The sequence below is a fragment of the Rutilus rutilus genome, assembly GCF_951802725.1.
Source record: "Rutilus rutilus genome assembly, chromosome: 20".
Taxonomy (NCBI): Eukaryota; Metazoa; Chordata; class Actinopteri; order Cypriniformes; family Leuciscidae; genus Rutilus; species Rutilus rutilus.
In genome coordinates, this window is record NC_140225.1 from 17276804 (window position 1) to 17293827 (window position 17024).

Genomic DNA, 17024 nt, shown 5'->3' on the forward strand with positions numbered 1-17024 from the left:
TGTACTAACTGGGGCATTCTTTTGAGAAGTGCATATTATTGATTAGTTTTAGGGATGTACACGGCATGCGCTTGATAGGAAATGTCTCCCCCTGCCTTCTGTCTTATGTAGTTACAGTGAGACACACTGGAATAAATGAAAAGACCTGAGGAAACTCTGTATTGTTCAATATTGTAGCAGGTGAAAACAAAATATAGAAGTAGATGTGAATTAGAATTACAGGATATAAACAGGTATTTCATATCGGGGAAAACTGGCTCAAATCTTTTGGCATAACTTGTGTAAAAGATTTAAAATCTGTATGTTTGTATCTTGCTGTTCTCCTAATAGGATCTGAAAAGGTGTCCTCTGAAGTCCAACCTACAGTGATTATGCTAAACAGTTGGCACATTCTCGCCTAAACTTGTTCTTTTGATAGTTGGAATGAAGTCAGCAAAAGATAAAAATAGATCATCGTAGACAGATTTAGATTTACACATCACACATTATAAATATGTGTATTACACAATATTGTTATGAAACATTGATGATGAGAGCGGAGTCCCATGCTGATCACTTTGTTTAGGCTCCATCCTCTTCTTTCAACAGATTTATCCCCTCCTCCATCAGCCATTTAGCTTGTGTCTCTCCTTCTCAGGTATCCGTCTCGCGACTCTGCAGGATGAGCAGCACATTTGTGACCCTCGCAGAGGTGCTGGAAGCCAGAGGAGGACCGCTGGAAGAGGACGAGGTTTGGTCCCTCCTGCTGGGCTCGGCTGAATCACTTGTAGACCTGTCTTACAAAGGTAAAATGTTGACCTTGCAGTTAGTGTTTTTTTTCCTGCTGGTGAAGAGTGCAGTCCATGCAAAATTAAATGAATGTGGGTCTGTTTTTCTAGGTCACAATATCTGCAACATTATAACTCCTGCATCACTGCTCTTGTCTGCGACTGGGACACTGGCGTTCAAGAACTGTGCGATGACAGATGAGGTTTGTGCCTTCACAGCCCCAGAGATGCTGCAAGGCCGTGCCATTTCCACCAAACTAGCCATGGAGAAGGTCAGTTTCATTCAGCGACATCAGGAGGTTATTATGCACTTAACCTGATTTCTACGGACACACTGGCAATATAAACTGCATTGGCTTGTACATATAACACTTACTAGCTAATATACATTTCAAATCAAATCAGCTTCTCATCACAAAATGACAGATTATTTACAGATATATATTAATATACACGCCCTCTTAAATGAGCTAACGCACTCTTTCCTGTCAGGCAGTGGGAAGGCACCCTAAAGCCACCATAGGACACAAAACGCAGTGAAAATGTATCTGCTAAACTTACTCTTGTGTATGTATAGTGTTTGGCCTAATTCAGTCACTCACAAGTGGAATGTAGCACTTCATTTATTAGCCAATAGCTAACGACAGACATTATTTATTTAGTCACAACTGTCAGGGGTTTTCTTTTAGATCTCACTCGTGTGAGGGACACCCATCCTAAAATGCAAAAGGCTTCTATCTCTTATAAACACCCGATTTATACACTCGGAAAATAATTAATATTATGAATCTAAAATTAGTTTCTCTTAAATTACATTATTATATTTTTTTCCTAACTACAGTAATGTACTGTTAAATGTATTATTTATCTTTTATTTTATCTTATTTATTTACAGTACTGTTCTTAGGCATGTTAGTATTTTCACCCCCAAAAATGGTTTTAAGCCAGTTATTCATAGTGTGTCAGTATGAAATATCAGTTTACATTTCAAACATTCCTTTTGCCATGTAATAATCCAGTGAGATTTTTGTATGCACAAGGAGTCTAACAACAGCCGGTATGGTCCACACGGAGATCTGATCTCACCATCATCGAGTCTGTCTGCGATTGCATGAAGAAACTGGAAGAAACCTGGAAATGGAACTGGAAACTGATATTTCCTACTGACACACTACAGCAAAATATATAAATAACTGGCTTAACTGTGTGAAAATACTTACGCGCCTTAGACTTTTGCACAGTACTGAATATTAATCTTATTATTAATTTATCTTTACATTTTACAGTTTTTCTTTAGACTTTTCCACAGACCCCCTTGCGACGCCCCTCTGGGGGTCCCCGGATCCCAGTTTGAAAATCCTGACCTAGTGTTTAGTCGAAATGTAGAGGGTTGGATTTATTTTACAAAAGTGCTCTTCTTTATTGTTGAACTTAAGTTGAATGCTCACAGAAGAGATACTGATGTTTTGGGTGTCGTTTCTTCCAGATAATCGTGTATTCTCTTGGTATGACTCTGTATTGGTCAGTTGATTATCATCTCCCTCAAAACCAGGTCAGTTTCACAGAAATCCGGGTAAGAAATAAGAAAGTAAAGACTGTATAAGATGATAAGTAACCATATATAAGAACAAGAATGAACAAATACCACTGAAGAATAAGCTAGCTACATTAAACTTTCATCACCTTGAAAATATTGTGGAAATGTGTTTTCTGCTTGTTTAGCCCATTCAGCTAAGTGACTCTCTCAACTGCCTTGTCCTGAGCATGTGTGAGGACATGGCCCATCGGCGAGCCAACCTGAACTCCATCTTGGAATCGTGTGAATCGCACCACAAAACGTCTCTCCTGCCTCCTCCTAACAAAGTCATCAAACAGCTGGTAGAGGATGTCTTCCGAGACTCTGTGAGTTTAAAAAAAAGCATTTATACCTGAAAAACTTCTCAGTTGATCAATTTATAAAAGTGGTAGCCAAGGAGTTCATGAGATCTTCATTTCCAGGTGGATCAAGCTGCTTTAACTGAAAATGTTGTGCAGTTGAGTGGGAAAAGTCAGATGATCAGAGAAAGACTTCATGGTAGGAACCTTGAATCTCAAATTCCTCTGTTATCCTCTTATAGTTGTGTAAATACTGTAAGAAGTGTAGTCAATTAAGTAATAGTCATTTTAATAATAATAACATATTTTGTAATATTTAGGGGCCAAGCACCAAAGGTGCATAGGCAACTATTGTATCCGTTAGTGTTCTTCTTCTTCTTCTTCTTCAGCTCTTGAAGTCTATAGCAGCCCATAGAACGTATGGTAAAAAGTTGTGAAATTTGGCACACATATAGAAGACAGTCCAAGCATTAACCATAGCAATTTTGGAGTCTCTAAGTCAATCCCTCTAGCGCCACCAACTGTCTAAAATTTTACTTACATTTATGCTAATAACTTTTGAACCGTAAGGGCTAGAAACACAATTCTTTTTAATGAAAAATTTCCGCCATTTTGAATTTTCCACAAAAGTGTCATTGGCACCATGCCCTGAAGGTACTCAAAAAGTTTCGGGACAGCGCCATCTTAAGGTCAAGAATTATTATAAAAAAAAATAAAAAATGCTAATAGCTTTTGATTCATTTTGCCTATTGTAATAAAACTGTTCTTAATAGATTATTTGGGTCATGCGAAAAAGTAGGTAAAAAAAACAAAACAAAAACATCAAAATGGCAGACAGGAAGTTTAGCTGACTATGACAAAATTGGTATTAGTCATTTTCACAAAAATTTAATCAGGTTATCCTTAGACCTTGCTGTCAAGTTAATTCGTCAAAACTTTCTCCTCTAATGTGAGAGCAAATTTTCAGAACAACATGCCAAAATGGACATGAGGCTATATCTCTGCAACACTTTAGCATATTCTGACCGAACTCTGTTTTTGTTATTACAATCGTGACCTGATGCAGTTTCGACACAGTGCCACATAGTGGCCACTAAATATGATTATTATTATTATTATGAAAATCTCAAAAATTGTCACCAAACACTGACCACACGATATCAATTTGGTGTCAGTGCCACCTATTGGTCAAAAGTAATAACAAGCAATTATGTCACATTACAATTTTTTGTATTTATGGGCTCAAAACCATTTTGCTTAAAACCATCTCCAAATGTCTTTACTTATTTTGCAGTTGGTCTTTTTTTGGTTGATTTTTAGCTCCTCATTCTGCCTCTGTGGTGCTTGGCCTCTTAATTGCTGCTTGCAGCTATATTTTAAAATGTTATTTTTTATATTTGAATTATTTTACATTTTAAAGTATTTATAATGCATGTACATTTGACTTGATGTTTTGATACATAATAATGAGTCTATGTAGCAGGTATGTATAGACAGTGGTGGACGAATTACACAAATCAAGTACACAAGTAAAAGTACAGATACCCTATTAAAATATTACTCCTGTAAAAGTATACTCATTTTCAGTTTTACAAAAGTACTTGATTTTTAATGTACTTAAGTATTAAAAGAAAAAAGTACTGATTGATGAACCACATATTTATATGGTTATGTATTTATATCTAGCTAGGACTAATCAGACTAGTCAGTAGTCTGCACTAATGAAAAAGATTAGTGCATACATTAAATATGTATTGCAAATAAGCAAACCTTTTATTAACAGCACTTATTATACACTATCAAAACATTAAACTAAAATATCGATTTAAGTTACTGATAATTCAAGTGTGCAAACAAGTTAAATAATATACTATAGTATTTTAGATTTGGGGGAAATCAAATTTGTGTAAATTTGGCAACACATGGTGTACAAATAAAAATTCAACACAAAGTGTGCATATCTAATGGGAAAAAAGCTCAATGGGGGTGTTCAACCACAAAACATTTTTTAAAAAAGGAAGGAAAAGTTGGCACACCACAGCTCCAAAAATAGAAAAATATTTATTTCATGTTCTCACCACAGGTGATGTTTCGAGCCCAATGGCTCTTCGTCAGTCTGAGCCATAAAAATACAATGTACAGACGTCACATCGGGCAAGATGTGTTAACCTTTTAAGAGGAATGCTATGCAATCATACTAGTTTTAAATCAAACTGCTACAACAGTGGGGAAGTTGAATGGGCATTAATTTGTGTTATATGTAACCAATTCAGCAGGTTCATTGGAAAGAATCTCGTTCACAAATCGGACATTGCTTGTCTCAGAGGGGGTGGCAGTAACAAAGTAGAAATACTTTTACACCACTGTTTATAGAAGAGTTTTATCGTGTCGTGTTACAATCTTTGCATGTCAGATCCTTTGCATAACAGGTCTAAGTGGATGTTGATGCCACACATTTGTCTTAAAACCTGTCCTTAACAAACCTTTCAGTGGTTAATCCAGACATACTTGGATTATAATGTTTATCCTTATATTAAATTAAAAACCCTGCAGGTTTGACGAACATGTGCGTAAGAAAGCACCATTGCACCAATAAAATAGTGTCCACAATTGGATTAACAGTTTAACCTAAACCTGAACATGGGATTACAAAAGGTTGTAATCAGGCTCAAAGCATTGATGCTTCAATGCAAACCTATAAACATAGTGCTAATATGCTTGGCGGCTTTCCAGAGCTCTTATTTGTGCAACAATGGGCAGTATAAACTGCTGTGTGTATACAATGAGTGCACAGTATACATTGTGACGGTAGTGATCAGGTCTCTGTTGAGCAGGTAAGCGTGGACCATATCCTGGTTATACAGAGGGGAACGGAGCTACAGGAGAGACTCGCAGACTGTCTCTGGACTCTGAGCTAAAGCAAGGTGAGCTCATACACTACTTTTCAAAAGCTTGTGTTTTATGTTTTTGAAAGAAGCCTTATACTCACCAGTGCTGCATTTATTTGATCAAAAGTATAGCAATATTGTTAAATATTATTACAACTGTTTTCTACTTTTATATATTTTAAAATATAATTATTCCTGTGATGGCAAAGCTGAATTTTTAGCATCATTACTCCAGTCTTCAGTGTCACATGATCCTTCAGAATTCATTCTAATTATGCTGATTTAGTCCTAAAGAAATATTTATTATTATTATACTTTTTTTTTCGAGATTCTTTGATTAATAGAAAGTTTAAAAGACCAGTATTTGTCTATATGTCTTTACTGTCACTTTCAATAATTTTAATGCATCCTTGCTTAGTAAATATATTGATTTCTTTAAAAAGAAAAATCTCACTGACCCCCAATTTTTTAACATCAATTTGTCAGATATTTAGATGTTAATTGTTGCTGTTTAAAATTGCATGTCAGTTTGTTAAATTTTGTATCTTGTATTTTTATTTTTATTTATTTTTGCAGAGCATTTAGACATACATACTTATTTTCAGTATTCAACCTAGCTGATTTGTTTTTTTGTGTTGTTTTTTCAGAAATTTCCCATCAACAGAAAAGCTGGTCTCTCAGAAGTAGACCTAGTCAGACCACATCAAATCAGGGCTCAAACAGGTTGGCAGTCTTGTTTTGCACTTTAAAATGAGCTATTAAACAATTACAGGACTATCCTCCAAAGATTTCTTCAGATATTTGCAGATACGGGACTATAAGGTCGAGTGGGGAATGGGAATCCTTGAAAAGATTGCCTACCTCAATGGAATCCTATTTGATCAAAAATATCACTGAAAAAAATAAGAAAAAAAAAACGTTTAAAATTTGTATAATTTCTTACAGTCACAATTGTTAGATAATTCTTTTGACATAAAAGGCAAATGGGAATTAGAAGCAAATATTATGAATGGATTAAGGCATGTGAAATTAGTCACAAAACCATAAATAGTCCCGTGTGGAAAGAATTCGGTTGGAAAGTCGTGATGAGATTATTTAGGACTCCCTCAGTTATATTCAGTTTTGACAAAAGTAAATCAAATTTGTGTTGGAGAAATTGTAACCAAATTGGAGATCATACTCACATTTTTTGGGATTGCCCCATCCTGAAACCCTTTTGGCGGGGAGTTACGCGGGAAATTCAAGTCATGTTAAAATGTAACCTGTCATTAGAATTTGTTCACTGTGTAATAGGAGTAGCCCCAAGAGAGGGTCTTAACAAACAGTACACACAATTGATTCAGATATTACTCTTAGTGGCAAGAAAAATGATTACTAAGTCCTGGCTCAAGGTCCAACCCCCTACACTTGAACAATGGCAGAAGGGGTTGAAGGAGATATACTGTATGGAGAAAATCACGGCCCAACTTCACTTGAAAGTTGATCAGTTTAAGGATCTTTGGGATCTGGTTATTCATTATTTTGGCTGGACACAATAAAATGTGAGTGAAGGGGGATTTTCTTGCATTTTTATTTTGTACTTTTTTTTTAAATGCAGTAAAATGTAGATAAAGAATATTGCACTATAATTGTATGGTATGGGAATATCTAACTGAAAATATGTAATTGTTATTTTGGATACTGATTGACATTTTACGATGACTTAATTTATTTATTTTTTTGTGTAGGACACTGCCGAGTTTGCCGTTGTTCTTTTATGTTTGTAAAAAACAAAAGTCAATTAAGATGTGCATTTACTTAAATAAAAATGCTCAAAAAATAAAATGAGCTATTAGTGCTGGTTAATGTCAATCTTCTTTGATACTTTTGTATCCCAGATCTCCACTGGGGCTTCACCACAGACGAAGCACAAGTTGTTGGCTGTCCCGGAGTACATGCCTCAACAAGAGTGAAGCCCGACCTTCTAGTCCCTGTATTACTGTTAGTGAGTCTGCAGTCAGCCTCTCCCAAAGGAAAGCTAAGGTAATGCGCTTAATATCTGTGCTGTCCTATAATATGAATGCTGCATCTTATGCTAATTTAATAGTTGTTAATTGTCTGTTTCCATGTTTTAACTGTAGAGTCTTGGACCTGAGTTTACCAGGATGATTGATGAACCTCAAATAGTTTTAGAGCTGCCAGGATCTTTAGTGGTAAACTCTGTTTCTGTATTTTTGGCTACATGTATAATGAACTTCATTTTTGAGTGTTCAGCTTTACTGCATTCTAAGGTTGCAGAGTTTGTGTCTCTGTATATTTATTGTCTTCTCCCTTTCTCTTTCGATCGATACAGTCAAAGAAAGGCAAGTCAGGCTTGTCTCAAAGGGAAGTTAACGTGATCATGCCAAATGAACAGTGTGTGGCAGTGAAATGTGACATCAAGTCCCGCGGGAGAGATGTATTCGACATGGTTGTGGCACATGCTAATCTTGTGGAACACTTTTACTTTGGCCTTGCTTTCACTGATGGTAATGCAGTCTTGTGTGTGTCGTTAATGACTGAAAGAGAATCTCGTCTTTATATTATCCACACTTTGAGCTGTCTTGCAAAAGTGAATAATTGCATTTTTCTCATTTAGATGGTGAATATTTCTTTTTGGACCCTGAGACAAAAATCTCAAAGGTTGCCCCAGATTACTGGAAGAAAGTGGCTTCTGCAACATTTACCCTTTTTCTCCGTGTCAAATTTTTCCCTGATGACATCTCCTACATATTGTATATCTTTTTTTTACTATTTTACTGTTTACATATACAGTATCATATTTAGATGGTCTGTTTAAAGACCTCTTGATAACAGGCTTTTATCTATGTCTGTTAGGTTTGGGGTCACCCATGTGGTAGGGTACTCCAAAAATAAACTTTTCAGTACACATACACTACCTTTTAAAAGTTTGGGGTCAGTAAGATTTTTTTTGTTGAAAGAAATGAATAATTTTAATGTAGCAAGGATGCATTAAATTGATCAAACGTGACAGTAAAAACATTTGAAAATGGTACAAATGCAGCCTTGGTGAGCAGAAGAGACTTAATTCAAAATATTAAAAAAATCTTGCTGACCTCTAGTTTTTGAACACATTTAAAGAAGTCTTTCGGGAAAGAAAAGATTTCATGGGGCCTTTAATAACCATTATTCCTAATTGTTTGCAATGAAATCTTCTCCTTTTATTCTAATGCTCACTGTTTGTTTTTGTCTTTTCATTTTAAAAGGCATAGACTTACACGACACCAATACTATCTCCAGCTGAGGAGAGACGTTCTGGAGGACAGAGTGTACTGTAATGAGGAGACTGCATTGTTTCTTGCTTCTCTCGCACTGCAGGCTGAGTTTGGAGATTATATGCCTGAGGTGAGTCAGATATTAATGAGCATTTTAATTTTCAACTGACCTAACTAGACAGTATTTCGAGAAATCAAACTGACTTTTTCAGGTTTACGGGAAGAACTATTTCCAGACGGAACAGTACATCTCTAAGAGAGTCACAGAGAAAGTGGCCTTGCCCTGTTTAAGAGAGGAGTTGCCAAGGTTACATGCCAATAATGCCCAGATGCTTCCAGAGGAGGCTGAGATGGAGTTCTTAAAGGTTCTTTCTTTCGGCCTTCAGTCTAAAATGACTCTTCTAAAGCTTATTAAACTTAACAATAAAACAAATGAACTCTCAGATCAATATAATTGTACTTTTCTTCAAATTATTTGGATGTTGGATCATAGTTTTCAATACCTCATGTGTCTTTCATGCCTTTATAGATTGCACAGCAGCTACCAGAGTACGGGGTGCTGTTTCACAGAGTAGCCCGTGAAAGGAAACCTATTATTGGAGAGCTGGTTTTGGGAATTTGTGCCAAAGGTATTCTGGTATATGAAGTCAAGAACAATTCTCGGATGTTAAGCCGCAGATTTCATTGGACAGAGACAGACAGTCTGTCAACAAGTGTGAGTTTACGGCTGTTATTTGTGTGGCTTATATTGCTTGTTTAGCTCTTTTTTTGCTACTTCATTTAGTCCAGTAACATGCTATTTCAAGTTAAAACACCTACATGATGTTTTTTTGTGAAGGTTTTAATCACGTTCTGTTATTCCTGCCACAGAGACGAAAATTTACCATTGAGTGCAGCCCGAGTGGGAAGAAGCACTCTTTTGTGACGGAGAGCTCAAAGATCGCACAGTACCTCCTGAACCTCTGCTCAGCCCAGCACAAGTTTCACAGTGAGATGACCTCTCGTCAGCTGACCTACTGTTTAGCCTCAGGTGTGTAAAATCATTTGTGTATACAGTCTCATTTGAAGTTGAATACTTGGAGTCCAACAGTCTGGACTCATTTTCATACAAATAGAATTTTAATACACTTTTATCATTACAAATGATATGTTTATCTTTTCCAAAGAGCATGCTATGCTTCAATGGAATCAGATTTTAGTTTTTTTTGTTGAAGTTGTTTTAACAGTTTGCATAAATAAATAAAATTACAACAAAAAAATCTTTAAATTATTATAATAATTTGACATTTTAAACCTGTTTGTTTTCCTTTTTATTAGTTTATTGTTTTTGTCAGCTGGAAAAGATTTGTTAGTTTTCTTGGGATCATAAATGACCTGAATGTATTGGACTTAACAAGTAGTTAATTATTTCTCTTATCTCTCATTCTAGATGACAACGTAGCAAAATATACATCAATATGTCGCGCTCGACACGATCAGATAAAGAGGCTGTCTTGCTCGGAGATCGTGCTCAATAATATTGGTTTGAACGTGTTACGAAATGACTCCATTAGCAAGTCTTGCGATGACCTGTCAGCAAAAATCGGAGTTCGGATTCAACAACAGAATGAAGTAAATTACGTTTCTGAACCAAGAGCTCCAAGTGAACTGAAAGACCAGAGCCAAAACAGCAGGTGTGTCAATGGATCTGCTCTGCACATCATTCAAATCCTAATGCAAAACCAAATATGTATTGAAGGCCTATTGTGTTGATCTTTCCTTCTTGCAGCCCACCAGACACTTTCAGTCCTCCAATCTATCGCATCATGTCCAATGTCTCTTTGCAAAAGCAGGACTCAGAGGTTCATTCCACCACCTCGTCTATAAGAGGTAAACAGTGAAACTCTAAAGTTCTAATGGGAACTGATTAGAAACATTTCAACTTAATAACATTTAAAACAACAGTTATTCTCAACCTAACATGATGAGAAATGGGTATTTCAACTAAATATATATTTTTTTCTCAGTGGACACACCAACAAGAACAACCCCGGAGAGAGAAATGATCTGTGTTACGTTAAAGAAGGATCCCAAACTTGGTTTCGGTGAGTAAAAATGAGCAAGTATCTTTTATATAACATGAAGCACTTGCTGTAAACCTGCTCCAAAACACTGATGTATCACTGTTTGTTGCAAAGGTTTTGTAATAGTCGGGGAAGACAACACAGGGAAGTTAGATCTTGGAATTTTCATTGCATCCATCGTTCCGGACGGGCCAGCTGATAAGGACGGCAGAATCAGACCAGGTAAAATCCTGACCCTTTTCCCTCATTTATGCCCAAAGAAACAAACGACAGAAGTTGAAAGTCTTTTTCTTTTCTGTTTAGGTGGTCGGCTGATCTCTCTGAATAAGATCAGTCTAGAGGGGGTGGCGTTTAATATAGCTGCTGCCATACTGCAGAACAGCCCGGATGAAGTGGAGCTCATAGTGTCCCAACCCAAACGTACGTCTTCATAACATGAGATTCCATATTGTTCACATGGTCTGTCTTTATACTATTTCACTAAAGGTGAAGTGCGGAATTTTTCAATATGAAAAAATACATTCTCTTATGCCAGCTTAACTCTTTCCCCGTCATTGACGGAATTTTCCGGGTCTCGGGTCTATGCGGTAGGGGGGCGCTATTACACATCTTCTGAAAGAGTACTGAATCTCCTGATTAAAACACATGCGATGCAGAAACAAGCGATATCATATGTAATTATATGCATATGTAAAATAATGTGATCACCAACATTAAACAGCATATAACCCAAAACTGGCTAATGTTAAAATGTCGACCCAGGACAAGGTACAGGACTGTGAAAGCATTAGGCACTGTTGATGGACCCGATCTAAACCCATCTATGTTTTGATAATCTTTCTGAATCCCATCCAGATGTAGTCTTTGACAAAAACACAATTTTTCTCAGATTTTTGCTCAAAATGTTGCTTTTTTTATTAAACTTACCCACATTCAAGTGTTGATAAAAAAGAATGCATGAAGCTAGAATAAAGCGTTTCTTTTTTTCTTTTGATATATTGCATGTTCAGATATTCACACAAAGAAATAGCTAATTCTGGCTGGCAACTTTTAAAATGCTGGCGGGGAAAGAGTTAATATGCTGAGACAACTATTAGCAAGCCATTACTGTATATCTTTATTTTTCAATTACATTTGATGAAATTAATTTCTCACTTTACCTTTAAAAGGAAGAAAACTGACAAAGCTAACCACTGTCTGATTAAATGTTTAAATTTTTTTGTTTATGTTTAGAGGATCTTCGGGACAGTAAGACTTCACTGGCTGCAAGTAATTTAGGGATGATGCTGGAAAAAGGATTTGGCTCCCAAAGCACCCTGAGTGCCGAGTACAGGCCTGTGATGGAGGAGCTGGAGGAGACACTCTCCAACATTATGGCTCCTAAAATGGGCAAAAGAATGCACATACCTGTGGTGCGGATTCTGGATATTCAGGTGTGATTTACAGTGATGCAGCTTGTCCAGTTTATTAAAAAAACATCTGACATGAAACAATACTGATTTTAACCAAAATGCTTCCTATGCAGGATGGGATGTCTAATAATTCTTCTAGCTTCAGTTTGAAGCCAGGTGAAGAAATCTACATGGAGCTCAGAAAGATCAACAGCAGCTTGGGAATCAGTGTTGCTGTGAGTTTTTACTCTGTGTGGCATTCATTTCAATTCTTGAATCTTAAAACATGGATGATGATACTATTATTAAATTATTTTCAGGGGGGAATCAACACTAATGTACATCATGGAGGAATTTACATCAAAAGCGTGATGCCAGGAGGAGCGGCAGATCAAGATGGAAGAATACAGATAGGTTAAGATCCATCATTATCAATGATAAAACTTATATAATATTTTATTAGCCACACTTTTCTTAAAATAATGTTTTAAATATCAAATTTTTGTAAGATGAAGGTCAGTATGATTATAGAAGTCTCTTGTGCTCACCAAGGCTGCATTTATTTGATGAAAAATACAGTAAAACAGTAATATTGCGAATATATTTGAATATATGTATGTATAGATGTAATTTATGATGGCAAAGCTGAATTTTCAGCAGCCATTAGTCCAGTCTTCAGTGTCACATGATCCTTATGAAATCATTCTAATATGCTGATTTGGTGCTTTAAAAAACGTTTCTTATTATTATCAATGTTGAAAACAGTTGTGCTGCTTCATATTTTTTATTTTCAGGATTATTTTATGAATAGATGTCTAAAAAGAACAGCATGCATTTAAACAGAAATCTTTTGTAACATTTTTAAATTTGAACAATTTATAAATATAAAATTTTAAATGAATGAATTTACTGTCACTTTTTAACGGTAGTGTGTGTTCTTTGCATATTTGTCATCTCCTTGACGATGTACAAAGATGACTCAGATGTTCCTAACATGCTAATGAGCATGAACATGCAGCTCCATACTGTTTGTGACGCATGATTGGTGTTGACAGCTCAGTGATGTGTTGTGTGTGTGTGACAGGTGACAGGCTGCTGGAGGTGGACGGCTGTAACCTGCGTTCCGTCACACACAGGCAGGCAGTGGAGTGCCTAAAGAGAACGGGAGAGGTACTGACATGTTTGCTTTACTTTTGAGCGGTACAATCACAACCGTTTATGCAGTTAACTGTTGCATATGATTGAGCCTACAGTATAAGTCTAGTCCTCATGAAGTTATGAAGTCGGAAGTTATGTAAGACCGTTTCTGCTGAAAGTATATATATGGTATTTATTAATATTTTGAATTAGCTTTTATTTTTATTTTTTAAATAATTATATGTGCTTTTGTAATTAGTTTTTTTCTGTACATTTCTGTTTAGCTTTAATTTATGTGAATTTCAGTTTTAGTAATTTTAGAACTTATTTGTTTTTGTTTTTATTTAAGTTTTTCATCTAATATTTATTAAATTTTTTCAGCTTTATTTAACATGCCATGTGAGTCAGTTCAGTCTATTGTAGCAGAGCGCTTGCATTTTTTCAAACAGTTAAAGAGCAGTCGCTTTCGTTTAATCTTAGCCGTTATATTGAGAAGTAACAGCCGTAGATGTGAACTCTAGCGCAAGGACGAGACAGAGGTCACAATCTGTCTGAAGGGCCTTTGGCCCTTTCTTCAGCATGTCAGTTGCTTTAGGACAACAGCACCAGCAACCCTTGTGTCTTAAGGGTTCTCAGACTGCGCAAAAGAGAGATCTAAAGTGACACATGGTTGTGAAAGCATATGTGTTGGTCGTTATTTTTGTCTGGGCTAATAAGATTTTCTGGGGTATGACGCTGAGCGTCATAGTGACACACTATAACACTTAAGCTGACCAATCTTCAGCCGCATACACTGATTAGGTAACAGGCCGTGTGCTAAGCAAACTGATGACATGGGTATGTTCACCGTAGGCGTGCAGCTGATGGGGCAACCATTGCCTTTAACAGTAAAATAACAAGACGTGTTGCTTTAATGAGAGTGTTATTTTCAGGTGGTGAGCCTGGTTCTTGAACGAGAGCCTCCGGTGGTGTTGGACACTTTCAGTGCTACATCCAGGTTGGAGAGACAGAGATCTCCTTCACATCTCAGTGTGCAGAGCGCACCCACCCCCCTCAGGAGAGATGTGACCATGGAAACACCCTTGTCTGTCAGGGCCAAGGACTTCAGATTTGTGTCAGATGGTGAGATGGGGATCAGAGAGGGGGAGAGAACACTGCAAAACATTTCAACTGAATCTGACAGCGACCCTGTGCTAGCTGCCAGACCCAAAGACCCAGCCAAATTTAGATCTTGTCCAGGGGAACATTGGTTACTTTTTTGCACTGACATATGTTTTGCATCAAGCCTGAATGTTAGAGTCACCTTTACATGCAAAATTTAGTTTCTTTTCAAGTTACAACACCCAAAAAATATATATATTTAAAAAAATTGTTTTATTTAATTAGGAGTTTACTGAGGCAAAAGTTGTAGTTAATAGTTAGTTAATAGTGAGAATTAGACTCTAATCTAAAGTGTGACGGAATTTCTTTCTTCTGTGGGATACAAAAGGGGAATTTTATTTTATATTTAAACTATTTATAACAAATTTTTATAAAAGTGAATGAGTTCTGGGGCTGTCAAACTTTAAAAAGAATGCAAAAGCACCATAAATGTAGTCAGCTTGATGTTTTGAATCTTCTGATGTCATATGATCAATGTTGTTATTGTTAAGCAAAACTACATAGTACCACTACAACAAGAACACATCACACTAAAATCGAATTGAAAACTGACAATAGAAAAAATTAAATAAAATTCAAATTATTATTTAATACTATATTACTGTATAAATAATACTAAAATAACAATGCATTGTGTGACAGTCCTCATTTATTTTCATTATATTAAAGAGTGGCAAGGATATACTGTAATTCTCACAGAGGAAAGTAAGTAATGTGTTTGGGACATCATAATTACAGAAATTTTCATTTTGGATGAATTCTCCCTTTAACTGTTCACTGGTGTGTGTGAGTCTGAACCCGATATTAACGACAAATTGAGAGATTTCCGCTCTTTCTTTGTGGCAGATAACATCCGGGAGGTGACGCTTCAGAAGAGTCTCAGTGGCCTGGGGTTCAGCTTCCTCGTATCTGAGCTGGGTCCTGATGAGGGCAGCATGGTGCATATTAAGAGCCTTTCTTCTGGTCAGCCTGCAGGGGACTGTGGGCATCTGAAGGAGGGAGACATAATCCTGGCTGTCAATGGAGAACCCGTTAGAGGCCTGTCCTATGAGGTAAAGGATGCATTATTTATATCCAGCATTCCAAGACTGGACACATCAAAGCACTGTGAGAGACATATAGCTCTTAAAGATTTACTGAGATTTGGATCATCATTATAATATGTATAATGTACATAACTGTAGCATAATACATTTCAGATTCATGACAACATAATGTGTGTGTGGCCAAGAAACACAATTAGTTTCTAATGTTACAGTTAAGCACCAAAATTTGTTATTTGTGCTTTATTCAGTTTAATACAATATACTGGATTAAATAAAACAACTGTAATACATTAACAACTGTGATACATTAATGCATCAAGAGGTTAATCAATCCTTTAAAAAAAAATAAAACATTAATGAATACTTTAATTTTTAATAATAAGGATGGATTAAATTACTTAAAAGTGACAGTACAAATATTTATAATGTTACACAAGATTTATATTTCAATCAAATGCTGTTCTTTTGAAATTTCTAATCATCAGAATATCCTTTAAAAAATAAAAAAATATTAAGCATCACAATGGTTTTCAACATTGATAATAATAAGAAATGTTTATTGAACAGCAAATCAGTATATTTGAATGATTTCTGAAGGATCATGTGACACTGAAGACTGGAGTAATGATGCTAAAAATTCAGCTTTGCCATCACAGGAATACATTACATATTAGAAAAAAATATTTGATGAACAATATTACTGTTTTTACTGTATTTTTGATCAGAAATGCAGCCTTGATGAGCATAAGAAACTTTCAAAAACATTCTTCCCAACCCCAAACTTTTTAACGGTAGCGTATGTCTTTCTATCACCGCAGGAAGTTTTGCATCTCCTCCAAAAATCTCCATCTGAGATCAGGCTGTCAATCTGCAGACCCTCACAGGAGGAACACGGAGACATTGACACCTCTCTGGTAACATCCTATTTCTGCATTGTTGGGAACAGCTCTAAATTTGACGTGTTATTTTTCAAACTCACATCCCTTTTTGACAGGGTCCTGACACATTTCCAACCCGTGCACTGAGATCCAGGTCTCTAGACATGCAGGCGAGGTATTTTGCCCCAGACTTCAGTGAACTCCTCAAGAAGCGGGCGATAGAGATGAATCTGAAGAAAGAAGTTACCCCTGAGCAAACCCAGGAGATCCCCTTGACCCAACAGAGCCAAGACGGTGAGATGGTGGATACGAATATATCAGCTCCTCCACCCCTACCTTCACGTCCATCCTCAAGAGAAGCTGGAGAATTAAAACCTCATGCCATAGTGAGGGAGGAGCATGAGAACAAAACTCCACCCCCAACACCAAGCACTGTTAAAGTGACAACAGCCAACACAGCACCAACTCCAGCAGCCCCTGAAACAGCATTTACAGCCCATCAGCTAGAGTCAAAAGATGATGTCGTCTCAAAAAGCAACCATGTCTCAGCTTGTACCAGGTAAA

The 17024-nt window shown here is 36.5% G+C and overlaps 1 protein-coding gene across 1 annotated transcript in view; it reads left to right on the forward strand.

The window, feature by feature from the left end:
• Positions 1 to 642: 642 nt before the first annotated feature.
• The window catches only part of ptpn20 (protein tyrosine phosphatase non-receptor type 20), a 30501-nt gene continuing 14119 nt past the window's right edge, over positions 643 to 17024 (forward strand). Inside the window, exons 1-28 of the mRNA XM_084392111.1 lie at positions 643 to 785; positions 879 to 1039; positions 2254 to 2319; positions 2490 to 2669; positions 2766 to 2841; positions 5477 to 5566; positions 6178 to 6253; positions 7408 to 7552; positions 7651 to 7722; positions 7863 to 8037; positions 8148 to 8283; positions 8776 to 8914; positions 8997 to 9149; positions 9314 to 9499; positions 9655 to 9814; positions 10214 to 10457; positions 10553 to 10653; positions 10791 to 10868; positions 10962 to 11069; positions 11151 to 11267; positions 12081 to 12280; positions 12373 to 12474; positions 12559 to 12652; positions 13323 to 13408; positions 14308 to 14497; positions 15383 to 15588; positions 16401 to 16496; positions 16577 to 17019. Of these exons, the coding sequence (XP_084248237.1) occupies positions 662 to 785; positions 879 to 1039; positions 2254 to 2319; positions 2490 to 2669; positions 2766 to 2841; positions 5477 to 5566; positions 6178 to 6253; positions 7408 to 7552; positions 7651 to 7722; positions 7863 to 8037; positions 8148 to 8283; positions 8776 to 8914; positions 8997 to 9149; positions 9314 to 9499; positions 9655 to 9814; positions 10214 to 10457; positions 10553 to 10653; positions 10791 to 10868; positions 10962 to 11069; positions 11151 to 11267; positions 12081 to 12280; positions 12373 to 12474; positions 12559 to 12652; positions 13323 to 13408; positions 14308 to 14497; positions 15383 to 15588; positions 16401 to 16496; positions 16577 to 17019 (4004 nt within the window). The 5' untranslated portion in view covers positions 643 to 661. The remainder of the gene's footprint in view (positions 786 to 878; positions 1040 to 2253; positions 2320 to 2489; positions 2670 to 2765; positions 2842 to 5476; positions 5567 to 6177; positions 6254 to 7407; positions 7553 to 7650; positions 7723 to 7862; positions 8038 to 8147; positions 8284 to 8775; positions 8915 to 8996; positions 9150 to 9313; positions 9500 to 9654; positions 9815 to 10213; positions 10458 to 10552; positions 10654 to 10790; positions 10869 to 10961; positions 11070 to 11150; positions 11268 to 12080; positions 12281 to 12372; positions 12475 to 12558; positions 12653 to 13322; positions 13409 to 14307; positions 14498 to 15382; positions 15589 to 16400; positions 16497 to 16576; positions 17020 to 17024) is intronic.